The sequence below is a fragment of the Rattus norvegicus genome, chromosome 14, assembly GCF_036323735.1.
Source record: "Rattus norvegicus strain BN/NHsdMcwi chromosome 14, GRCr8, whole genome shotgun sequence".
Taxonomy (NCBI): domain Eukaryota; kingdom Metazoa; phylum Chordata; class Mammalia; order Rodentia; family Muridae; genus Rattus; species Rattus norvegicus.
In genome coordinates, this window is record NC_086032.1 from 100,334,545 (window position 1) to 100,362,098 (window position 27,554).

Sequence of the window (27,554 nt, forward strand, 5' to 3'; positions counted from 1 at the left end):
ACTTAAAGTGTGAATACAATGTTGTTATTTTAAAATGATCTTCCACATTACTGGATGAAAACACTATATTCTATAATAACGAAGAATGACTATGGAATGGAAACCAGTCAGAAATGGAGAACAAGTGGCACTCAGTACAATAATACAGACGGCAGTAAAGTAAAGGACTCACGGCTTCCCCATTGTACACCTCATCTGCTGGGGTCACTGCATCCGCTGGGGGTCACTACGTTGCGGGAAGATTCATTGGTATAGCACTTACACATAGTGTCATCTTGGAATATGTTTACCACATATTTCTAATTATGTTTTGCTGAGAGCGGGGGAGGGAGGGAGAGATACGAATGGCTGACTCCAGACTATCGCCGGTTTTGGATTAGGTCAGTAACCAGCTAAGGAACCACCTGCACGGATCTGCATGCTTGCTCTGCCCTGCAACCGACGGCCTTCCGAGAGCTACCGCCTCTCACACCTGTGGCGGCTCCTCACTGTGCTGCATGACCCTCCCATGCTTGCTCTCTTCTTGTTAGAGCAGCCTGTCCACATGCCAGGAGAAGGTCCAGAAGCTTGGGCCTCCATCCAATTTCTTCCTTCTCCCAGCTCCTCAAACAGGTAGTCCTTAAACCCCTGAGCTACTCACACTCTAGGAAGTTGGAACTCGGATAGTCATTAGTACTAGTTAGTGAAAGAGCTTCATTTGGGACATGTACTTTGATTTCTAAATTTCCCAACTTGATTGAGTATAGAACTTTAATAGGATCCAGAAATCATACTCCTGGGTGGATATATATATATATATGTATATATATATATATGTGCAAAAGAACTGAAATGGTGTTTCAAACAGATGTCTACACATAAATGTTCACACTGGGCAAAAAGCAAAAACAAGATCTGTCAATCAGGGGTGAAGCAATGACTAAGCTAAGAGCACTGGCTGCTTTTGCACAAAACCCAGGTTTGATTCCCAGAACCCACATGGCAGCTCATTGTTGTCTGTAATTCTAGTTCAGAGGAGCCAATGCTCTCTCTTCCAGCCTCCATGGGCACCAGACATGCACACACATGGTACACAAACATATGCCAAAACTCCCATACATATAAACAAAAACTTAGTTATAAAAACCTGTCCATTCATAGCAAAACAGAAGTTGAGCACAGAAGGAGAAACCACTCAATTCCATTACATGAAACATCTAGAAAAAAATAAATTCAGAAACAAAATGGAAAGGAGTTTAGGGCTTGGGAAGGAAGAAGGAGAGTTGTTGCTTAATTGAGTATAGACTTTCTACTCTGGTGGCAAAGATTTTTGTATATGAACAACCACACAACATCGTGACGGCCTTAAATACTAGAGACCGGTACACAGAATATACACAGAGCCGTGTATTTCCAATGGTTAGTTTTAGATCATGTGTGTTTTTAATCTGTAGAAAGCGGAATGTAGCCTGCATACACAAGTACAGAGGGGTGGGTTGAGCAGTGCTCCCAGCCTAAACAAAGATCTGGTGGATGCAGGGTGTGTTGGTGGAGCCTCGGTCCTGGCACTGCAAGGGGAGGCAGGCAGGAAGACAGTTCCAGGCTAGCTTGGGCTGTGTAGTTACGACTATGAAGAAAAGGAAGAGAAGAGGAAATGAGAGTGAGAGAGACAGGAATCAAGAGCTACAGAGCTGAAATTCCATGCTCAGGCAGTGACTCTGCCTCTCCTAATACTTCCTTTAAGTTTTATTTCATATTCTGTGTATGTGCTCGCACATGTATTCTGTGTATGTGCACCATGCACATGTGCACACACAAAAGCACATGCCTGCTGTGTAGAGGTCAAGAGGTCAACTTTTGGAGTCGGCTCTTTTCTTCAGTCTTTCCAAGGGTTTTGGGGTCCAATGTAGGCCATCAGGTTTGCTCTGTCAGCAGTGCTGCCCACTGAACTACCTCGCTGGAGCTAAGGTCATCGCAAACGAATCACTTCCCCTACGTGAGTCTGAGCAAAGACTATGCTGTGCTTACCTCTAAGGCCGAATGAGGTTTAGGAAGTACACCGGCATCTCTAACACACCAGGAGAGAGAAACTATTAAAGTACATGAACTGGAATGTATGAGGGCCCCAAAGAAAGACGACCGTTTAGTGCTTTTGCCTCCTCGTGTTTCACACACTAACTCAGTGCTCTTGCCTCCTCGTGTTTCACACACTAACTCAGTGCTCTTGCCTCCTTGTGTTTCATACACTAACTCAGTGCTCTTGCCTCCTCGTGTTTCACACACTAACTCAGTGCTCTTGCCTCCTTGTGTTTCATATACTAACTCAGTGCTCTTGCCTCCTCGTGTTTCACACACTAACTCAGTGCTCTTGCCTCCTCGTGTTTCACACACTAACTCAGTGCTCTTGCCTCCTTGTGTTTCATATACTAACTCAGTGCTCTTGCCTCCTTGTGTTTCATATACTAACTCAGTGCTCTTGCCTCCTCGTGTTTCACACACTAACTCAGTGCTCTTGCCTCCTTGTGTTTCACACACTAACTCAGTGCTCTTGCCTCCTTGTGTTTCATATACTAACTCAGTGCTCTTGCCTCCTCGTGTTTCACACACTAACTCAGTGCTCTTGCCTCCTCGTGTTTCACACACTAACTCAGTGCTCTTGCCTCCTTGTGTTTCATATACTAACTCAGTGCTCTTGCCTCCTCGTGTTTCACACACTAACTCAGTGCTCTTGCCTCCTCGTGTTTCACACACTAACTCAGTGCTCTTGCCTCCTTGTGTTTCACACACTAAACTAGCTTTTAGCCCGAGTCTGGTTTTGTTTTGTTTCTTTGCACTACAGGAGGTTTGTCAGAGCTCGAGGTGATTTCTGGAGCCTATCAAGTTGGGTCAGTTCCAGTCTGAGTCTGAGTTCTGTCTTGTGACTAAGGGATATGACAACCCCTAAGGGATTCTAGAATCGATCTGTAGTCTATAACCCTCGAGTAAAGCTGGAGGAGGCCATTTCCAAGCTGCACTGGTGATGCACGGGCTGGGAGAACTTGAGTCTCTTTTGCTAGAACCCTTGATAGATCAGCTCCATGAATGGAAGAGGGAGAACATTATTTAGCTTCCTTTCTTCTAGCAGAAGGCCCCTTGTACTGGCACCACAGTAACATACACTTTACTCAGTACAATCAGCAGAGGCAATCTTCCATTTAACAATGCAGCAGAAGCAAAGCAGAAAGTCATTATCAGTCACCTTAAATTAGAGAAGTTGTACTATCAAGTATTTGCATTTTATAGCTAGCCTTTAGAAACTAAAGAAAAGTATAAATGTAAAACAATGTATTAAGTTATAGATGTATGCCTTCTCCATATGACTACATGTACAGAAGGCGGGACACACAAGACTTGGGATGACTACTACTCTGGTGTGGGGACAGGGGCCATGCCAGGACTCCGGTGGCCTGAATTCCGCCCAGGGCGTGGGCTTGGTGATCCGTGGACCCTGAGCAGCTGCTCTATCTGCCCCTCATCAGCATGAGTCCCATCAGAACTACTTTCCCCACAGGTTTTCTGTTTGTTTGTTTGTTTGTTTTATATTTTATGGTTTTTTTTTTCTTTTTTCCTTTTTTTTTTTTTTCGGAGCTGGGGACTGAACTCAGGGCCTTGCGCTTGCTAGGCAAGCGCTCTACCACTGAGCTAAATCCCCAACCCTGTTTTATATTTTAAATAGAAGAACTTTTTCTCCCAACTCTTCCAAGAGGCCAACTACTTCAAGTAAAATAAACCCAAGCTCGCTGTCCTTGAAGAGAGGTAGAGAACGCTGACAGAATGTCAGGAGCAGCTCAGGAGTTTCACAGAACGGCTTGAAGCCAGTGTCTCTCCACTGGATCACAACAGGCTATCTGACTAACTTCTGATGCCACCAAAACCTGCATTCTCGAATGTCCTATATCAGAAGCTTACTTCTGGTAAAGTTATATTACTAAATACAGTTTAAGAAAGCAGACAAGAAAAAGTTCAGGAAAGCCTCCAAATTCTAAATCATGCTGCTCTTTAAAATGGTCACAAAGTTAAATCATCTAATTTGAATAGATTTTTAACCTCCCTTTTTGGTAGGGTTCTCGTACCATGACTTACCTTTAATTTGGGGTGAAGGGTTTGGACTTACTCCTCAATTGTCATTATTTTGTAGGAGTAGCACTTTAAAGAAACACACACGCATATACGCACACATGTACAGAACAGCTTCCTGTGCTCTTAGATCTATATACTCTCCACTGGCAATCAGCACTGAACACCACTGACTCCACTCAGGGGCTAGCTCGCCGTGCGAGCCATCTTTACAAACCTTGCCACAGACTTCAATCCTTTCCAATGCAGCCATGACATAAAGTATTACAGACTTTTAAAAACCTGTTCTCTTGGAAAAAAAAAAAACGTGGAGCATCGGTAACCAGATAGTATTCTCAAATTTCAGTGATCTAGTCTGCGGAGCCAGCCCTCTGCACAGCACTCTGCTTCGTGCGGTACACGGCGTTCGCTGGCCAAATCTTTCTTTTTCCCCAGTGAATCAGTAGAACAGTAAAGATCTTACTTTTTTCTAAGCAGTGGCATATCAATGAGGCACAGATGTGTATTCCAACTCTGCATGGATGAGCACACTGTTCAGTAGTGCTGGCTCACGCAGTATCAGGGTGAGTTATCACTTCCCAGGAAGGCACTCTTATCACCAGGGCCCAGAGAGGTGGCTGCAAATCGCAGCCTTTTTATTTTCAAGGCAGTTTTGCTGAACATTCAGGCTTCAAAGATTCACACTTCCAAAACTCTATAAGAGTTTGTGAACGCTCAATTTGCCAAAACTGTTTACAGTGTAATTGGGCACCGTACCTGTGTCCATGAGATAGCGGAGGCGTTTCTCCACCAGCGCGGCACGAGTGTCAATTTGCTTCTGCTCATTCTCCAGTGCTGCCAATTCCCCCACAACATACTGACTGGTGTCTTTGAACCCTTTCTGTTAACGAGAACAAACAGGAAGGGGGAAAAATCACTTGTAAGTTGCATTTTTCCTTTCTATAAACACTTAGTAAAGCACTTACCTAGAGAAGCAAACACACACTTAGACTCAACCTTAGCACCAAAATGCACCCCTCCGCCCGCATTTAAGAATCTCTCATATGCATCATGTGTGACAAACTGCTGCAAAGACTGGACATGGCAGCCGGTTACTGCTGCATTTCTAAATCCACACCCAGAACTGCTAGATATAAAAAGTTAACATTGGCTACGTGGCTTTTCCCCTTAGAATATTATGCCAGTAAATTAGGCGTGAACAAAGAAAGAATTTCTCCTATGGTGACTACTAAATGTTTCATTCGAAAGAACAATATGTAGAAGCAAGGCTTTACCATGAAGTTGATCTTTAGAATCTAATTTCTTCTGCCGAAACAAAAAGTGAACAGACTGCCCTGGCTTTTGCTGTTGTAGGAATTATCTCATTTGATATATACGTATGTTTTAAATGATAGAAAGAAGACGAGTATGGTTGCACATGTCTGTAACTCCAGCAGGAGCTACAGGAGGTAAGGAGCAGGTGAACTGCCGATGTCTTCAGGGCCAGCCTGGTGTATGTAATGGGTTCCAGCCTGGCCCACCTGGTGAGGCTCAGTCTCAGAAATCAGGACTGAATGAAACAGAATTTGCAGTGTCTCCCTATTTTCCTCTAGCTGGGTCCTGTACATCACTGAGCTGACGTGTTACTAGTCTTTAGGGGTATACATTTTATCTGGGAAGGCATTAAACCTTGCTACTTAGGATTTAATTCAACTTGTTCACTAATTTTAACAAAAATTATATTTGTAACTGAAAATTTACTTTCAGAGTTATTCATGATTTGAAAATGCTCCTATAAATTTTGCTTGAAATACAAGTTTTATTATGAAATACCAGTACAGCTTTAAGTTTTAATTTTTATAGTATAGGTATATATTATATGGGCAGGATTGTTACTTATGGTATTGCTACAATAAGTAAACAAAAAACTCTCGTTGTAACTCTTGTACCCTGTGAGATTCCTAGATATTAAACGATAGCTGAGCCGCTACTCGTCACAGCCACCATCGCCAATCTGTAAAGCACTGTTCATTCAGAGGCACAGAAGTGGCACAGTCCTGTCAGACGCATTCCCAGAGCAGCTGGTGCAGGAGGCACTGGTACTAAGAGCTGTGAGAAATTATATTCTTTAAGCAAGAAGCAGAACCAAGAGCTACAGTTATTATAAATACCCAAGGTCAGTTAAAATGTTCAATTACAGCTTACACGTTTCCTGAACTATTTTAAAGACTGCATTTTTATTACCTTTATTTGTTAAATTGATTATGCCGGTTGATAAATTTAAAGTTAAAATATTTTAGAAAACCGTCAGTCTGGCACTCTGATAGTCACTACGCTGTTTAAAGATTCATACAAAATGGACAGTCTCCATTTCAATGTAGGCTTCTGGTAAATAGCAAATTTAAGAGTGACCTGGTAGATACCAGGTACCTACTAGACAGCACAGAGTTTTCTAAAGGACTTTTCTGTTTGTAGTCCCATCCAAAGGGATATAACAAACACTGTACTCTGCAGACAATACAAACAAGAAAGCAGACACTGTGGCAACACTGAACTTCGTTGCACAGTACAGATTTCATAGCTAGATCTCCCAGTTCTGCAGCGCTACCAGCCGCCAGACCTCTTCAGTGTGCGCGCACACTGCCCACAAGTGCTCTGAGGCTCATACACCGAGTGCTTTCTCAGGAACCACTAGGGGTATTTTTTTGTACTTAAGACTTTTCTGGGTCTCCTGAAGGTAAAAAACATAAAATGGGGGTCCTGTTAGAGCCCTGAAATGCTGTTGGTGACTTTGAGTCACAGTTTAGATGATTTTAAAATTCCAAAAAAGATGAATTTTTTTAACAGTGAAAATATTCAAACTGTAGATAATACCAAAGTAACACCATCAAAGAGAGCCGCACTTCTCTCTAGACAAAAACTCAAGTTAAAACTTGTTCTCCTTGCTTCTGTCCCGCAGCTGTCCATCAAAAGCAGCTTTCTCCCCGCGGTCTATCAAATATTTCCCTCACAAATCAATTTTACACATGATCAGCCCATACCCCTACTGAGCTGAACCTCCCCGTTAATTAAGTGAAGAAATTACCATATATATTATATTAATGCAAACATCATTCAGCTAGTAATTCACGGCTGATCTGGATAATGGAAAGGTTGAACACCCATTAACCCAAGCCAACAAAATGGGTTGGCTGAGAAATTCTAGCAGGTCTCATGTGACTTCTCCCTCTGACTGCAGCCCTGCAGTATCTGCTATTGTAATAATTAAAATCCTCCCGGTAGATCAATACTGGAATCTCTTTATGGGAAGTGCCCTGATGGAAATGTCTCAAGGAAGCTGGGGCTGTGGAACTCTGAAAAATTCATTTTTTTTTTATCTGACAATTATCACCACTCTGCAGACTAATTCAGCAGCGTACCCCTCTCACACTGCTTTGAATGTGCTGGAGATTGACATCTTAGAAAACCTAACATCTCATTTTAACAAATAAAGGCACTATTTCCACATACAGTTTGGAATTATCAGCAATCATGAAACCACACAAAAAAATTAATATACATTGAGTACTTCATCTTCTGATGGCTTCCTCTGAGCTTCGGTTATCATTGCCTTCTCCTCATCGCCTCTCTCTGTATCTTCCTGTATTGATCTCTGTCTTTTCATCTCTTAAAAAAGGGGGGAGAGGCATGTAAAATTATTATAAAGCTTGATATTTATATATTAAATATGGCTTCACATTATCAGTGTCTCTACAGTTAATACATAGACGTCGACAGTTAAATACTGTTACATCATGAGACGGTCCTAAGAGCGCTCCTACCTGGTCTGTTCTCAACATACTGACTGAAAGACTGGAGCTGAGTCTTTCTGACTGTGGAATCCTTGTTGAACACAACAGGGTTTCTGAAACGTTCTGTTGCTTTCTGTAATCGTTCGGTCCGGAGATCTTCCATGCCATTCTAAAAGCAAAAAAAAAAATAAAAATAACACGGTAGTCTCGAATGCGGAATTGCATGCCAGGGAGGCATTTCTACCAGTTCAGGATGATGCTGGCTTCTCTAGGCTGCTAGGAAGTGCACCTTACAGCATTATAAATAGCTCAGCGGCTAGTTCTATGGCCAGTCAGCAAAAACTTGGGGATTCACAGTTTAAATCCTCCATGGCTTCGATGTCAGACAGTACACGCTCTTGTGTCTTCTGCTGGTGACAAAAGCATCATGAGAAGCCATGTTACCTCCTTTGCCCCCCACGACTCTACCCCATCAGTTTGTAGTCCTGCGGACTTGTATGACAAGAAGAAATGGTTTCCAATTTTATGCCCATTCAGATAACCTCTAATGCTGGGCGAGGGCTAAAAGGTAGGATTATAATGCTACCCCACTGAACGGAATTTCATCAGCTATAACTTTTCAAAGCCTGATTTGTAAGTAAGCCCTTTACAGCCAAGGAAACTACAATTATCTTTTCTGGGAGCTTCCTATGTTAATACTGGTAACAAATTCAAATGGTTCTATCAACAAGAAATATCCCAGCAGACTGAGCCTCAGCAGCTCAGCGTGTGGAGGATGCAGATACCGAGGGGCTGTGTACCAAACAAATATTTCATTTTATACCTAATCTTTTATTATTTTTATTAAGTGTTTTGAAAGTAAATAGGGGAAGGCTAAGATGCATGACTAATAGCTAAGCCTGCTGAATGCTGAAACTGGTTATCAAAAGCCACCAAGACTTTGGCCTTCCTCTGCATTGAGACAATCAGTAATGAGGGAGCCCTCCAATGGCCTATTCTCTAGCCTCAAGGAGGCCTGGGATACGGAATCCTCAAGGGAAGGTAACAGTTTATCCTTTTCCACAAACACAGAATGCCTCATTTATAAATGTGTAAACTGCATTTTATTAAAAAAAATAAAAACCCAAATCAATGCCGAAAGCCGCAAGGAGCAGATGGACGCTGTATGCTCTTTCTAAACACCATTTTCAAAACCTCGACTAGGAAGAGTCATGCGAACGCAATCTTTAAAGTCTAGGTTTTGTTGGAATAACTTTTTCATATATGTGGATAGCTGGCTTATGAGAGTGAAACAACTGTTTAAATTTTTCAAAGTTATTTGATGTATTTATCATGAGGATCAACCTTATAATATTCTAATTAGGTAACTATAATGCAAAGACTTTTGGCTTTAACTTCTTAAAAAGTTTTATTTTTTTATTGTTATTTTAATGATTATCCAATAGTTTAAATCTTAAGTCTTTACTAATATAAACAAACATGGCTAAATTTTTTTAGGGCTGGCAATGCTAAAATATCAGTGTGATTAACCAGCAAATCCCATCTTAAGAATCCTTTTTATGACTAGGAACTTCTGCCACCTTACAAATGTATTCCTCTAAACCCACTAATTCAGTTAGCCTTTTCAACCCATTGTATTATTCTTAGGCAAGCTTCATTCTGCATTAAATCCAGTGCAGAAAGCTAAATTGAACGCAAAAAAAAAAAAAAAAAAAAACCAAAAAAAAAAAAAAAACCAAAAAACAAAACCCACAACCCACCAACCCACCAACCCACCACCAGCCCCAGACCAGGCTTCTTTATTCAGAGATGGAGAAGACTTCTGCCTCTGCCACACACTCGCATCAGCAATTACAGAAGCAGCGAGGGACAGGGAGAAATGAGGGCCATTGTTTTGGGGCTTCAAAGCTGCTCTGTCTCCGGGAGGAAATCCTTTCAGTCAGCAGGGCAATCCCCACAGTCCGCAGGTGGGCGAAAAGTTACCCAGGACTGCTGTTCCCAAAGCTGGAGAAATGCTAATGACAGAATGTGAGGAAGGGAGGTAGGAGGTGGGGGTGAGGACAGTGTGGAAGTCTGAAATAACAGGGACAGACAGACAGACAGACACACATGCACACACATGCACACATGAACATGCATACACACATGCATATATACACATACACACATGCATACACACGTGTACACACACATAGGCCATTTGGTCCTGAAGGCTACAGTAGATAACATGGCACACATTTTACACAGCGGCTTTAGATGCTATATTCGCTCACATTGCCATACTCAGGCAAAATATTATTCTTGGAAATAGCAGTAGCTGGTGCTCATCTGCATGGCTAAAAGATTACAGAGACAGGGGACATGCTGGGATTCTCGTGACAATTTTCCTCTCGGCAAACTCTGAGTTCAACGACAGCTCCTATGCACCTCGCCTGCTTGAAGCTGCCAAGCCGGCAGGATTTACCTTTTCTCCTTGCTCTGAGGTATCCGTTGCAGCTTTCTGTGCGGCACTGGAGAGCGAGTTTGCCACCTGTGGCTGGGCATCTAAGAGCTTCTTCAGCCTCAAGTCCACCAACTTACTATTTTGCTCTGTTAAACAAGCAAATACTGTGAATGACAGGTAAGGGCACGGAGACACACAGGCTACCAATTTTAAGTGACATCACAAGCATATTAGTAAATGTCAAAGGACACTGGACTAAGACAGTACACAGACAGACACACAGAGCTCTCTTGCTATATATATTTCATCCTCAAGATCAACCCCTTAAAAAACACAGTCAGTGCGCCTGAAGATAACAGTTATGCTGTAGGTAATACTCGTTATGATGACCTGAACAACAGAAATATGTGATATACATACACATAACTGTATACACGGCACACGATAAGACAACAAGCAGATACCTAACAGGTGCTCTGTTTGCTTATCACTAAGACCGGCTCTTCCCTATACTCCTGGCTAGCTTGGAACTCACTATGTAGAAAAGGCTGGACCTGAACTTGCAGTGATCCTCCTGCCTCTGCCTCTCGGGTGCTGGGAGTACAGGTATACACAACTAATAAAGCCTGACACTTGAATTCAAATTATATTATCTCTACCTCTTCAATGATTTTAGTATGTTAAATTTACACATGCAGTAGCATGTTGAAATATGTTATTAACATGATCTCAGTAATATACTCACTGTCAGAATCCAGTGTTTAAGTGTGTACATATATATCCAGCATCGAAATAGTATATGCTTGCAATTACTTTCTACTTAAACAGCAGAAATACAATAAAATTTATCATCATTTTGGAATGTATAAAATATAGAGATGGAAAGTGTCCGAGCTATGATTATAACTTTTCAAAAAAACAATTTCAAATCATCTTGCCAAGCACATTAATTTCTAATATAAAGTCATTAAAAATAAGTAGAAACAAATATTTCTACTTTAAAATTCACACAAAGTGTTTTTTTTTTTTAATAAAACGGTTGCAGAAGACATGCCAACTTTTGGCGAATGGTATTTTTCACAAAGATTAATAACTTTTCTAATTATAATACTCTTAATAAATGTCATTATCATTACTTTCATGCAAATTTTTCAGTTTATACTGCCAGGCAGGCTTTTTTCAACAATATCAGATGAACTATGGTCAAACCAAGATAAAGATTGAACAATTTATTATTAAAACAGTATGACTTTTATATACATATTGATAAAGGAATTTTGGAGAAAATAAAGCAGGATAAAAATCATACTATTTCCTGTGTGCCTCCAGACCCCAGTCTGTACTCCTATTCTTACTATCATAAACTGCAGCCATGGACCGGGAAGCCTGTGTCTGCATATGCCTTACCTTACTGAAGAGCTCACTGCAGCTGGGAGGCTGATGCAGGAGGATTACCAGTTCCAGGGTAGACTAGGCTTACAGTGAATTCCAGACCAGCCTGAGCTACGGTGAGAGTCCGTCTCACATGAAGCAAAACATCAATACCAAATAGGAGACAGGGCGTGCTTCCTTTTCAGCAGTGATGTCTCCACTTCTACTATTTACTTGTTATCTTTTATGTATATGTGTGACATGTGTGGGTTTGCTTGTGTGTTTGTTTGTACATGTATGCATGTGTCAAATGATACTGGATGTTTAATGTTTTTGAGACCAGCTATCTTAGTCAGTAAACCTGGCACTCAGCTTCTGGGCCAGCCTTGCTGCTTGGTTAGCCCCAAGTGGCCTGCTGTCCCCTGACTTAAGGGCTGATATTACAGAAAGGGGCTTTTCACCTGGGTGTTAACGATCTAAACTTAATAGACTCCATGCTCCCAAATAAACCACCTCCCCATCTCTGAGAGAAGTTATTTTTTTCTTCAAGTACAAGAATCAAGCTAGCCAGAATTAAAATTAGTGAGATTTAAAAAAGAAAAATCCTACAAAAGTTGCAACAGCTAATTTTTCCATTTTACCCAAGAAATGGCTAATTTTCCTACCTATCCAATCTATTTTAAGTAAGGACATGCACATTGCTTATTTTACTGATTTTATAATTCCATATTCAGAAGTCTATCTTCAACTCCTCAACAGTAAAAGGATGTTAAGAATTCTCTTCCCTCTCTCTTCTCTCTCCCCCTGCTCGGTTTCTAAGGAAGAATTTGTGGTAACCTTAAGGGGAGGACAGGCAGGCAGCAACACAAAGAGAAACTGAAGACAAATTCTGTTTTTAAGAAAGAGCTAGAAGCTGGAGAGATGGCTCCGCATTTAACAACACTGGTTGCTCTTCCAAAAACCCAGGTTCGATTCCAAGCACCCACACAGAGGCTGTAAATGCAATTCCAGGGGATCTAATGCCTGCTTCCGGCCTTCAAAAGCACTAGGTACATACTTGGTGTACAGACATACCTGCAAGAAGGGCACCTGTAAACATAAAAAATAAAATAAAATAAAATAAAAGTTTTATTAGAAATGAACTAAAAGGTGGTTTTAGTTTTGCGCCAAACATTTAAAATGCTTTCCCTAAATATTAGGATTTTCTTGAACAAGTTTAAGTGCCCTGGCCGCTGTGTAGAGATAATATATCTCAATGCTGAGTCACGAGGGAGGCGTTGACAGAAGGCCATGAGTTTTCTCAATGGCTGCTGTGGTCAAGAAGCCCCTGGACAGATGTTTTCAGGAGAAGCAGCAGCTAGACATAGCAGGTCCACTGCAGGGAGGAGTGGGGCTGCCTTCCCTCCCCTCTCCACATCATCATCAGGGGAGGTCACTCACGAGACCTTCCTCCTTATCTCTGTAAAGAGAAGGTCAGAGTTTTCACTGCTGTGAGAACTCAACTCAAGAACCATTTGTGGAGCACTTGGGATGAAACGCTGGATCGCTGCCTGCTCCTTCTGAGGGCACACAGAACGCACACCCCAAAGCAGCATGTTTATATTGTAAAAGAGAATAAAGATGGCCCTGGTGTGACTTACGACATGACAGAAGATGTCATATTAATCCGACTGTGGTCTAGACAAGGAGATTTCGGAGTGCCCTACTCTATAATCAATTGTTCAGCATATGTAAAACAGTAATAGTACTGAAAGCAAGCAAGAAAACTGCAAAATAACTCAGTAAAACTACACATTTTGAGAGAAAGATCTCATAATATAGCCCAGGTTGGCCTCAAACTTACTAGATAGTCCAGGCTGGCCTGGAACTTTTCCTTATCCTCCTGTCTCAGCCTTATGGATCAATAGCCAGTACTGCCATTAGTAATTCTAAACAAGTGAGTCTGATCTATGGGTTTAGATTTGATCTGAATTATTTCAGTTATTCCACATGTAGTATACAGTAGTACAACAAAACAATGAAGCAGTGAGGAAGCCACCCACTCCCTGAATGCCTATAAACTGAAACTTAGAGTGATTACTAGTGATAAAAGAACTTACGTCATAATTTACTATACCAATGTTAAGCTATTTGAACATTTAAATGAAAACAAAATAATGAACATTTATGGAAGGTGGAGTTGACTAATTAGTGAGGGCATAAGATGTAAAAAGAGTACAAAAATAAATTATTACTGACAATGTAAAAATGTAACGATAAAGTTTGCCATGCAGTAGGACACAAGACATTTATAATTTGAAATTACCGGGAGTGTCAAGGTCACTTTCTATATTAGTAAGTTCATCTCCACCTCCTACCACAAAGCCTTCAGGACTCTCCTCGTTAGTATCTATCTCAATATTATCATTTTCATCTGTAAGAACATGCAGCAATCACGTTAGTATAGCATTCATATTTGTCCTCACCCCAAAGAAGAAAAACGAGTATTTCAGTGACAGTGACTCTCAAGTCTGACAAGGATAAAGCGAGTTGAGAACTTGGTCTTGAGTGACTTCCCCTCTAGTGGATCACCAGTTATATTTTACCTTCTGATGTCAAAGCTTAATTATCACATCACAGCAGATGCAGCAGTTTGGACAATTTGCCACCCGCTGTCTCTAAATCACCGAACTCATTAAATCTTTGTGTTTTACTGTATAATGTACTAATAATCACTAATTCATGATATATGGAAATGAAGTTGAAAACTTAGCGGAAAACCTCTGAAACTCTTGTTTTTGTCCCTGTTAGATATGATTGTATAAGCACATCTTGTTCGTTTTGGGCTTCCCAGTTATGGAGCCACTGCTAATGGCAGTTAACATTGAATGGGCTTCCTGGCAGCATGAGGCCTTAGAAGAGAGAACGATGGCCTGACAAGAGCCTCCTCCTGGCACAGGGGAAAGGCAGGGACACAGTCGCTGATGCTGTTAGAGTAGGATCCCAGGCGCCGTCAGCTGGCAGCTCTTCACTAGCTACGTCCAGAACAGCTATTTCGCTCACTTCCTGAAGGTGAACACCTTAACTTCATGGTCCTCAAAACTTCTTCAAATAATTCTGCAGCTTAGCAGATGAATTAGCAAATATGCCCAAGTGCTAACAAGGTAGTCAAACACTTCCGAGGTGATCTGTGCCAGAGACATTAACAGTAATGGTTTTGGGACAGCTAGCTATACTTGGCTGCTGTCAATCAAACACCATTGGTTATTACAATTAACCTAGAGCCAAAGTACAAAATATTGCATTCATTTTTTTTTTTTACTAAAAAAACCAACCAATGGGCGAGCCCATTGGGATCTATCAGATCTCTTTAGATATGGCGTCACTCCTGCCAATGCTGACCTAGCTGCTGAGAGCTGGAGACTAGAAAAGCTGCGGGTGGAAAGTCCAGGTGTTGGAACCTCTGTGACCTGAAGACGCGGGATGGAGAGCCCAGCGTAGAGGAGCTGTAACAGGATTCAAACCTGATCAAAGACTAGGGTATGGGGAAGGAGTCAGGTGAGGAAAAAAGTTCAATCAGCCTTTGACAATGGCTGTGCTGTGGGAAGTGGCAAGGAGTAGACATGCGGTAGGACACGGGTACTTGTAAGCTGCCAAGTCCCGTGTCACGTTAAACAGGTGCCACACGTGTTCTCTCCAGGAAAAATGACCTCCATTTATATTACCACTCAGCAAGGATCTAGATGGATTAACTCAGTGTTTGTATTCACATTGTTAGGCTTACATAAAACGATTACTATTTGGGAAGACAAACATAAAAACTGACCTTCTATCATCTCACCTATGAATGAGGTTTTACTTTCCAGTCACTAACCAGCTTGAAGTGAACTTTAGATTCTTTTCAGCAGTTACAACATACTTCCCAACAGCTGGGAAACTTCAATGCATTAACAGAACTCAAGTACTGTGTGTGTGTGTGTGTGTGTGTGTGTGTGTGTGTGTGTATTGAAAGACATCACATATATATCTATGTATCTACACACATCGATCGATATAGTTTTCTTCATGGCTAACCATGGAAAATCGAGCAGGTGAGCACGGCAGAGCCAAGGGCAGAGAAGCACTGCCTGAGTGAGAGAGAGCACAGGATGGTCTGTGTTCTGTGCTCTGTGTGCAGGAGCAGTGAGTGTCAACTGTGCTTACCCATACCCATACCCATACCCATACCCATACCCATACCCATACCCATACCCATACCCATACTCATACTCATACCCATACTCATACATACCCATACTCATACCCATACCATATTCATACCCATACTCATACCCATACTCATACCCATACCCATACCCATACTCATACCCATACTCATAACCATACTCATAACCATACCCATACCCATACCCATACTCATACCCATACTCATACCCATACCCATACTCATAACCATACCCATACCCATACTCATACCCATACTCATACCCATACTCATACTCATACCCATACCCATACCCATACTCATACTCATACCCATACTCATACCCATACTCATACCCATACCCATACCCATACTCATACCCATACTCATACCCATACTCATAACCATACTCATACTCATACCCATACTCATACCCATACCCATACCCATACTCATACCCATACTCATACCCATACCCATACTCATACCCATACTCATACCCATACTCATACCCATACCCATACTCATACTCATACTCATACCCATACCCATACCCATACTCATACCCATACTCATACCCATACTCATACCCATACCCATACCCATACTCATACTCATACTCATACTCAAACGGAATGTGAGGCCGTGAATGCACTGGCTGACGCTGTGTACTACTCCAGCACATCGACACAACCGATCTTAGACTCTTTCCTCACGGGTAAAGGAAATAAGGATATCTGGTGGTAACATAAAAGGAATATCTACAACCCCAAACCAAAAAAAAAAAAAGAAAAAGAAAAAAAAAAAGAAATCCAGGCTGTCATTAAAATATATATTCAGAAAAATAAAAGATTCAGGAGGAAGTTTCTCACTTAACCTTTCTGTTATTGTTTGTTTGTTTAATTTTCAACCAAGGGCTCCAGAAAATTCAGAACTTTCAAATGCAGTACAAGTATTGTAAGTCCTAAACAAAGAAGAAAATAAAAATCACAGAAAATCGTTAAGATTTTATTTTGGCCCAACACATTTTGTGATTCACACTATCCCAATTTACCATGGGCACTGGATTCCAATGTATCCATGTTAAGTTTTTGGTTGTGCTACGTAAGGATCAACAAACTACCGCCCAGGAGCAGAATCTGTCCCGCCGCTTTTGAGGGCGGAAACGCTATGCCTGCTCATTCAAATATGACTCAAGGCTGCTTTCAGAGGACATGGACAGAGCAGAGCTGCTACAGTGGAGGCTGGGCGGTATTTCCTCTGGCCACGTTAAAGAGTTTGCTGATTGCTGGCTCTGACAAGTGGTGGGGTTTCTGGATAGGCAGGTGCAAGCGTAGGAGTGTTAGCATTTCAGGAAGAAGGAGTGTTAGCATTTCAGGAAGACTCTCACCACTCTACCTTTCCCTACAGGGCTCTCCAATGCACAGGCTTGACAATCACAGCTCATTCCTGACATCAGTGCAAGACACCGAGGTGAGGTGAGGAAAGACAGGCTTCTATCAGCTCCCTCATGGTCATGGGCCAAGATTCTACTGAGGCCAGAGAACAGGCCCACTCTACCTGCCTCAGGTCAATCTCAATCCTTTCTGCTTATCATCTGCACTTGCGTGTTTCTGTTGTAATGTTCACAAATCGCCAAGTTATAGGGTCATGGTGTCTATCCATGAATTGATAAAGAAATCTTCAGACAGTATGGACAGAACAGTACAGAACCACAAAAACAAGAGAAGCCCATCATTTCTCCCTGTGGATGGAAATGGGGTCAGTGTGTCACGTGGACAGCCAAGAAGTAGTGTTCAGCATGACACTTTCACACAGACTAGAGAGGAGCAATGGACGCAGCAAGGGAAGACAGGACAAGGAGACGATCGGACAGGAGAGAGCCTTAGGCACCAGCCTGGCCCTTATTCTTCCATTCACTCTGCTCTCTGTGGTTACTTTGACTGTCACATGACGTCAGGACCAGGTCTTCGCTTTCCAGACTGCAGGAAGAGCTAGCTCCAGTCCTGGGCTGCAACCCTGACGTTTCTTGGTCTGGCCTAATCTTGACAATCACAGCTCATTCCTGGCATCAGTGCAGTAATCTGGCCCTATACACTGCAAGGGTGCTTGTATTTTCTTTTTTTAGAAAAACATTTCTCATCTGAGGAGAGGGTTGATAGCCTTCAACAATTTATTTTATTTATTCCACATATGTGTGCCTGTGTATGTTAGTTACAATGACTGAACCCAGCGCCTGACGGGTGCTAGACAATACTTTACCTCTGAGCTACACAATCAGAGCAATATTACTTACTTTGCACAGACTTACTCTTCCCCAGCTCCAGCTCTCTCAGGTTTGATTTAAGCCCTTTTACCTCCTCTTGAGGGTAATAATATTCTAAGGCCAACTGAGGACAAGTACCTGACACTCTTATTACATAATTTCATTAGATAGATAGATTATACATCTTTGGATTTACTTTGAAGGAAAAGCTCACAGGCCCCTTGAATAGACTCCTATAAAAGTGCAGTTTCAAATTAAGAACCACCAAACTGAGTACTGAGAGCAAAATTAAAATTCTTTGTTTTATATGGTCCTTGTCTCAACATTGAGCTTCGAGTAATCTGCAAATACTCTAGGGTCATGGTGTCTAGATGACTGTCTCAGGGTCAGGACAATAGAATCGACCTAGAGAAAACTGGTACGAACTATAGTGATGATTTTTACATATTGGGATATACCTCTTGACGCTGGGGTTGCACGTATATACCACCGCACCTCGCCAAAGACACTTCACAAACTTCCATCACATTTTATGTGCGCACATGGAGGGTCCGGGGATGACTGTACCATAGTCCACATGTGGAGGTCATAGGACAAAGTGTAAAACGTCTTTACTTACACCATGTATGTGCAAGGACTGAATTTAGGGGAGCAGGCATGGTGGAAAGTGCTTTTGCTAGCTGAGCCATCTCACCAGCACAAAAAATACCACTGAAAAGGGCTCATTGAAGGGGAAGTCTTGGAGCTGGTGCAGGTGGGTTTAATGGCAAACGTGTGCTTAGCACAAGACTCATGGACTCCATCCCCAGCAAAGCCAAACCGTGTTTCCTAAGGAAGAGTCTCGACTAGCAATCCTACCATCCGACCCTTAGGACTCGAGTACATCTCACCTGCTCTTCCAACAACGAGGCATCAAGGGATCTCATAAACCTAAAGAGTGTAATCTACCCCCTCCCCCCACCCTTTGTCTTCCTTTTGAACCAGGGCCTGGCTATACAGCCAGGGCTGGCCTCCAGCTTGAAGTCATCCCTGCCTCAGCCAGGATTACTGGCTTACTCGCCTATGTCCAAGCTGAAGAGTGATGCCTGCATTAAAAATGAAGGCACAAGTTGACCTGGAAAAAAATACCATTTAGCTCTGATTTACTCTACTCCCCTTGGCTTAAGACAAACAAAGCGACCCACACCCGTAGGCTAGAAAGTTTACGGTCTTATGTAACATTCCAAGTAAGAATAACAAGTCCTAAGAGGTCTGCGGAAGATTTCTGGGTTCTCTGTGGAACGAGTGCTACAAGATTCTTTCGCTCACCTCCAGATGCCTTTGACCTTTCTTTCAACTTCTCTGCGGCCATTTCACCATAGCTGGGAAGTTCTGACATCTTCACTCCACATCGAGCTTCTGCTATTAGCTGACGAGCCCTCTCTCTCAGCTGCCGACGCCTCTCTTCATCTTGGCGCTAAGATATATTGAACAGTTGCCAAGTCAGTAATGACAGAAATGCAATTTCATTTTCAATCTGATCATCGTGATAGTAACTGCTTACAGCGTGGTGCTTGGCCCACGGTATAAACAGGGCACTCCGCGTCAGCTGGATGTCATACCATTTTAAAAGACATCTTAGAATCAGCTCTTTAAAACATTTACAAATCATTGTAGTAAAATGTCCATCACAAATTTAAATTAAAGAATGTTTGGCAACACAAACTATTAAAGAAAAGGCAGAAATTATTAATAAAAAAAACAGACTTGGAGAAGAAAGTTCCAATAATCAGAATAGAATTTTAGTTAATAACTTATTCTTTTACAAATAAAACTTAACTTGCTATTTTCTAATAAAGGTACTAAGCACTATCTAAAATACGCCTTGATGCTATGAAATACAGCGATACTTAGATCAACGACAGGAGTGGCATTTTCCATAGAGTAAGAGTGAAGAGAATAGGCCAGTTAACAGTTCTAACCTAAAAAATTCCAACAGTAACAGAATGGTGATATGAAATTCTTTTTTTTTTTTATTGATACATCAACTCTTAGAGGCACAATAAGGAAAAAAAATCTGATAATGTCTAATAAAGTTTTGAATTTAAAATAAGTAAAATCTGCAACAAATAGGTAGGATAGTTGTTGAATTCTCTGAGGGGTTCAAGGGATGGCTCAGCATTTAAGAGAAAACCCTGAGCTGCCATGAGGACTTGAGGTCTGACCCAGTATCCATGTAAAAAGCCAGGTACGATCTCTCCACACAACTGCAGCCCCAGCACTGTGGGGCACAGAGACAGGGAGACTAGTGCTTGGTAGGTCCAGGTTCCAAGGTGGAGAATGAGAGAGGAAGACCCCTGAAATCTGTGAGGCCTCTGTGTGAACAACACACACACATATATTCATTCTCTCTCTCTCTCTCTCTCTCTCTCTCTCTCTCTCTCTCTCTCTCTCCTAACATTTCCTAATCTCCATAAAGCATGTCCATAGTAAATATTGAATAGCTGTGGCTTTGAATACATCATCTCTTCTTCCTGGACCATGGTTCTCATATCATTTAACTCCTACTGATTCCTCAAGATCCGGCTTAATCCACTCAGCCTCCTCTGACATCCTGCTCTCTTCATGGGTGGAATTGCGTGCTCCTTTCTCGTCCACTGTCCTGTCCTGTGTGCGTGACAGTCACTGGTATTGACTGTCAGCTTGCTAGCATCTTGAGCCACCTGGGAACCGAGCCTCTGGTCATTCCCACGAGGGACTATTGTGACTTCAGTAACTAAGGTTGGGAGAGGCTCACTGTGGTGCAGTTCATGCTCTGGGAGGTCCTGGAGGAAGAGAGTGGGGAAAGGAGCTGGGCAGCATTGAGCATTCATTGTTCTCTTCTGCCCTGGGGCTGTAATGTGACCAGCTACATTGGGTTCCTGTGGCCTGAATTTTCCCCACCATGATGAACTATGAACTGAAATAAAGCCTTTCTCCTTTGAGTTGCTCTTATCAGAGTATTTTACACAACAATAGGAAAAAAGACCTAAAGAAAAAAAACCTCAAATATAAGGCACATGTGTAAGTATTTTTCTCTTTTTTCTTTTTTTTTTTTTTTTTCGGAGCTGGGAACCGAACCCAGGGCCTTGCGCTTGCTAGGCAAGCGCTCTACTGCTGAGCTAAATCCCCAACCCCGTGTAAGTATTTTTAAAGCAATACTTCATCATAATTTTTGAAACAACAGTTTTGGTTGGGGCGGGTGGGGGTCCGAGTAGACAAAGGTATCATGGCTTTTATTTTACACCTGCAGGAGTGGAATTGACAGAGACCCGTGTGGAATGGCTATGGTAACTAATGCAAGTAAGCTGAGGAGGCCAACTGACCTACCCCAGAAGCATGCCCCAAGGCAGCAGGAGCCACTAAAGGTGGCTTGGGATGTTGGCTTTTCTATGTTGTTTGTTTTTAATACATGCTTTCTAAAGTTTAGGGGAATAGAAGATTAATCTAGCAACAGTGAAATATAGGTTAACACAAGGAACTGGAAGGACATGAATTAGCAGGTTTATCAACAGCCCAACGAACCTACAAGAACATTCAGGAAGACGGGCTACGAGGAACAGGAAAGAAATGAAAGAAACCGATCTGAGACAGAATTAATTTCTGTCTTAGTGATTGAGTAGAGATGTGGACAGAAGCAAGAAAATAGGAGTTTAAAAGTTTAAAATGAAATGGGACCTGCAACTATGGACTTATAGTAAACACAGGAAACAGAAGCCAGCCGTAAGAGACCAACGTCTGGCTGAGGGGTGGGGGCTTGATGAGGGAAGGGTGCGTCTGAGCGTGTGTTCGTGGTGAGCTGGGAAGCTGGTCTGAGGCTGTGGTGTGAGGTAAAGCCAGGGCCACAGTGCTGAAGGCTGGATACATGGAAGCCTGAAGAGGGAGGAGGAGGCCGGGGTGTTGAGAGGCAGAAAACATGCACATCAGTGATCATGAGATCAAAGTGGAAGAGGCTTCCAAGAGAAGGCACCCAGAGGCAGAGGCAGAGGCAGAGGGACTTCTGTGAGTTCAAGGCCAGCCAGGGCTAAATAGAGAAACCCACCTTAAAAACAAACAAAATAAAAACGACATTATTACCACCATGGAAGTCAGAAGTTACTCAGAAAATTTGAGAGGATCAATCAGGCTTGGTAGATAAGAGAAACCAGAGAAGTGCAACTCAAATCTAGGGACTTTAAAAGTCACTGGCTTTTTTGTTTGTTTGTTTTTTGTTTTGTTTTGAGGTAGCTAAAAAACAAAGCAAAATAAAACAAACAAACAAACCCAAGAGATTTTGGCATCCTCAAAATTAATAAGATTAGATTAATAGGTGTGTCAGGTAGGCCTAGGGGGACACTCTCAGGTTCTTGGTAGGCAAATCAGCACACTTCCAACTATCAAAAGCAACAGTGAGTACGAAGAGTTGAAGAATAATCACATGAATGAATGAAAGCGGGTTCAACATGGCGGTAGGACGTTAAGATCGTAACTCGGGAAACCTGCAAGGACAAAAAAGGACACACAAAGAGGACGTGTGTAAGTCAACGACGGGGGATCTCTAGTTCAGAGGCTGGCCTTATCTCCACTAACGCTAGGTCAACCACACATCATCTGTGTTTGGATATGAAGCATTGTGTGTACACACGGTTTACAACATTCTATCCCAAGCTAAAGCCAATGTGCCTATAATTTCCATTTTATCCATAACACGAGGACAGAGGAGCAAAATGAACAACACAGACAGAAAGCAGCACCCAAACCAACCTCCACAACAACTCGATTGCGTGTTATCGTAGACACATCGAGGGGAGAGACTGTCGAGTGACTCAGAGAAATGTGAATCTGATCACAGCGTTCAAAGGAACCAGCAGGGTTGACAAGGGCTGTGGCAACGTTCTCCTAAGCATACAGGGAGGGGATGGGGCTGGGCTGTTGGGAATACACACAACTGTTACAGTGGAGTCTTTGGACCTCAGCGTGTGCAGTGTAGCTACTTTGGGATGCTTACAGCTATAGCTGAAGCACGTGGGAGGCAGAGGCGGGAGGATTTTGAATTTGAGATGAGCTTGGACTATACAGCAAGACCTTCACTTGAAACAAGAACAGCCTGAAAGTGGTCTTTCTATTTAAATTTTCTACAATGTAAGCAAAGCACTCTTGCAGAAGACGTGATGCTAACTGTAGGGGCTGGGAGGGGGCAGGTGAGATGGTGACTTCTTTGGGAAGGATAGTGAGGAAGCAAGAGAGCTCTGACAAACGGTTTCTTAGCCTCTGGAAACAAGCTCACGTGTGATGTGCAGGGAAGAATGAAGATGTAAAGGAAATATACAAGAGCCTTTCACGTAATACCAGTCTTCTGGACTTTGACATACAGCATGAATAGTGAAGGTGAGGTCTGATAGTGATTTAGTGGTGGTCTATGGTTCCTGAGCTTCATGTGCTAAGTTCACTGGATTCTTATACCCTACCCTTTTTAACCAGTAGCACCAGACTTCAAGTCCAAATGCCACACAGCAAAACATCCAAGAATTCAACCCATGTCTGTCGGACTCCACAGCCCTTCCTCTCAACTACTAATTATCTGAACCCCCACTGTCAAGGTAAACACAGATGCCATGGCTTGCATCTGTAATCCCAGAATTTGGAAGATGGATGCAAGAGGATCAGGAATTAAAGGCAGCCTAAGTTAGTGAAAATCTAGGCTAGCCTGGTCTACAAGGATACAAAACCAGACAGAGTCAAGAGGCAGGAGAGATGGCTCAGTGGGCGAAGACTCTGGAGTTGGATCGCTGGAGCCTACTGGGTGGATAGAAGGTTCCTCTTTCTGACTTAGCTGCCCTCTGACCTCCACAAGCATGTTGTGGCGTGTGTACCCCCACCCCAAATAAACAGAGCCATCAGAAGAAAAACCAAAACAAACCCCAAAAGATCAAGTTACATGGCCAGCCGACCAAAGCACAATCTTTACTAACCCTGCATCCTTCTTCCACTGAAGGAGAGTGGGGACATGAATCAAAACCACGATTTAATATGCTGAAGGCAACAAGATTTAAGCCAACTTCATTACATGAGTAATAACTTCTTATGGAGCTAGAATATGGTGATTCGCACTGAGATGAAGTAGTCTTTGGCCATTTTAACTGATTTAAAATAAATGATTCTGCCTTTTCGAGTACAAATGGGAACCTGTTTTCTTTACAAGCTACAACCTCCCAACTGTAGGCCGAGAGCTCACTAAGGGTGGCTGAGGTAGGCAACCATTAATTTAAAAAAAAAAAAAAAGGCTCTGAAAACTGGTCACCACACCGCAATTTCTATGTAAATTGTTTATTTGTCCTTATTTACCCTTCATTGTTCTCCACACAATAGAGAAATGCAAATGAACAAATCAGAATGCAGCCCTGCCGGGGCTCTCCGTTTATAACCATTAGCCCAGAGGTGTGCTGTAATTCAATTCTCAAGTAGCAAGATTGAGCCTCATTAACAGGCAGCAAGGGCAGGTTACAACTCATAAAACCCTACAGTAAACAAAGTTTATAGACACAGAGCACAATCTTGAGCCTGATTGACAGAGTGCTAGTTCCCTATCAGATTGCCTGAATTTACTTTTCTCCTGATGTCCTTATACCACAGAGACAATTCTGCCTGCACCGCACTCTCCAGTGGGATGGCATATCTGTATTGTTCGACTGAGAAAATAAGAGATAATTGTTAAACGTCCTGGAAGTGTAGCTCAGTGGTAGAGCATTTGTCTGTTTGGGAAAAGCTCTAGGCCCAATCCATGCCTCTCCGTCCCGAAAAAAGTCACCAAGGAAAAAAAATGCAATTGTATGGACTGAATACACAAAACAACTTTAGCTTAATTGGGAAGTCCTAAACTTCCAGTTTCTTTATGAGAAGATCCATTCTAAGTAGAACTATTTCACTTATATGTAGCTTCCATTAAAAGTCAGGTCGTGGGAATTGGGGGTCTAACTCAGTTACTAAATGTTTACTTTCCACGTGTGGGACCCGAGTTCAGTATTCAGCACCACACACGGTCAGTTTATTGGCAATATTTAAACAATAGATTAGAATTTTGCCATATTTACTAAAAATGGCAAGACTGCTCGTGTCCAAAGACCACATGACCAGAGGGTAGGGCTAATAACCATTCATTGGTTTTAGTAGAGCATTCCCTGCAAACCGCTCAAATATGTTGGTAATGTTTCTGAGGATGCCTAAATCTAAGCACAGAAATGTGTTTTTGTTACCTTCCTTCTGACTACATACAAAATGAGACAAGGACTGACCTGCTGCCAAAGTAGATCACCAGTCTACTTGGGAAACTCTTGTGGCCACCATCATTAAAGGTAGGCCATTGACCTCTCCCTACATAAACCCCAAAAGCTGATAGATAGTGACCATTTCTAAGACATTTGCCTTTTCTACAGAGGTACCATGACTCTGGAAGCTAGCCATACCTTTCTTTCTAAGGTGTCTTCATACCCTGCATGTTTTGTCTCTGCTCTGCACAGCGCTATGTGATAGCTATGGGCATCTTGACTGAATCTCACTTAGATACACCCACCAGTGGTTGAACCTCAGACACGCTGTGTGCGTGTAAGAAACAGACTTAGCTGTCCTGAGATTTTAAAGCAATGGTCCCCCATAATCTCTGCTCCTAGCGTTTTTTTTTTTAGGCCCCGCTATTATTATTGTGATATTAAAGTTCTTGTTCTTTACAAAGTCAGTTCGAGTTCTCCTTTGTCATACTCAGGAAGTCAGGTGATACGAACTCATTTGTTTACACTCATTTAAAGCCTGGGTCCCCATCTTGAATTAGAGACCCCTAGGAGAGAGGTGAATGCAGTGTCACCATCTTCGAGGCAAGGCCAAGGAGCCTGCACTTCAGTGCACACAAGCTGGGTCAGAACTAATAACTTTGGACAGAAGCTGAAAACATAGCCAGCCTCTCCTTGCCTGTCTCCAGGTGGCGGCTCGCCGTTTGCCTTATCGCGCTGAAATGGTCTATGATCTGCTACCGAGAGAGGCACTAGTAAAACTTGACGAGTTATGGACAAACTCTCCTAGAATGAGTAATGTAATTCCTTGTTTCCTTTCCATAAAAATGTATTGGTATGCAATTTTTATATTTCACAGTTCACCGACACCTAGGCGAGCTGTCTTCCAGTGCTCCAATGGTGCTGCTTTTAATTTTACCCTCCTTAGCTGTCGTAATTAAAGTGATCTGCGGTGGCACCCCAGCAGCTCTGACACAGCCCTGACACCCCCCAGCAGACTCTGTTTTTAGAGGGAAGGAGGAAAAGACTAGTTTCATTTCATAGAGAACAAGAAAATCAGGCTTCCCCAGTTCTCCCCCTTACCAATTGTTCTCTCAGCTGCCTTGAGCTCTTAAGAATCAAATAAAAATGGCTGCTATGGGGGGTCCCTCTTAGTCTTGCCGCAAATGTCACAGAATGACATTACTTTAGGCTAAAAATGTGCCACGGACTTGCGAAAGTGAATTAGAACACGAGAAACTGTCAGGGTAGTTTCTAAAGTCATTACCCACCCAAGGGTGTCTTTTACAACGGAAATCGTTTTATTCAGACACTTGAAAAATATACACGAGAAGTCCTTCTGCTTAAGAAACACGTGTCTATTGTATTCTCACAAATAAGCTTTAAAAACAATGTAATTTGTATTTTTATACCAGAAAAAATTCTGTAACAGAACAATTCTCACTACCCCACCAACAAAACCCAAAGTCTGCGTCTTCATATCCCTGCACAGCAGAGAACAGTGCTTGCTTATATCGGACTGCAATTAAACTAAATAAATTTTAATATGAAAAGTTTTATGTAGTGCTTCTCAAAATGGTCCTTAGAATTCCCTAATGTTATATTAAACTAAGAAAATAACTTGACTATTGCCTTTCATCAAGAGGCAGGAAGCTAAGCTCTGTTATTAGCACCAAGCATGAACAACAACAACAAGAAAAACCAACAACAACAACAAAAAGAATTCCATGCTTGTCCGGAGGCAGGGATTACGGAAGCTCACCTCCTCACCTTCCACAGAAAACAGAATAAAAATCTTACAAGGGCTTTTGAGGTTTGGGTAGGCTGCTATATTTCACTGCCAACTTGGTCAGGTCTTGACTGAATAAATGGGATTTAGGATGAAACATTAAAACTGTTTAGCAGATCTTTTCAGTCCATTTCAAACTTTTCTTGTGCTGGTTTATAATATAAGCAGACATGTTTTAAATGACCACACCTGCTCACTTCTCTGGGGATGGCCTGATCTCTGCTTCTCTAACAAAGAAAGCAAAAGGGAAAAAAAATGGCCTTTCTTGTTGTAAAACAGAGTGGAAAGTCAAAATCTTTCTCAAGTTTGCTCCATCTGGTCAGATTAAATCTTTGATCAACCTCGGGGATTACATTT

General features: G+C 42.2%; 1 protein-coding gene across 23 annotated transcripts in view; it reads right to left on the reverse strand.

Moving 5' to 3' along the window:
- Ehbp1 (EH domain binding protein 1) overlaps positions 1-27,554 on the reverse strand; it is a 287,180-nt gene that overhangs the window by 39,960 nt on the left and 219,666 nt on the right. For 10 of the 23 annotated variants that reach the window (XM_017599244.3, XM_063273262.1, XM_006251565.3 and 7 more), the window contains 6 exons: positions 19,437-19,584; positions 13,985-14,092; positions 10,330-10,454; positions 7,896-8,034; positions 7,634-7,740; positions 4,852-4,975 (listed from right to left, as the gene is read on the reverse strand). In XM_017599244.3, the coding sequence (XP_017454733.1) occupies positions 4,852-4,975; positions 7,634-7,740; positions 7,896-8,034; positions 10,330-10,454; positions 13,985-14,092; positions 19,437-19,584 (751 nt within the window). The remainder of the gene's footprint in view (positions 1-4,851; positions 4,976-7,633; positions 7,741-7,895; positions 8,035-10,329; positions 10,455-13,984; positions 14,093-19,436; positions 19,585-27,554) is intronic. The other 13 variants (XM_063273263.1, XM_063273258.1, XM_063273259.1 and 10 more) reach the window with 3 other exon arrangements.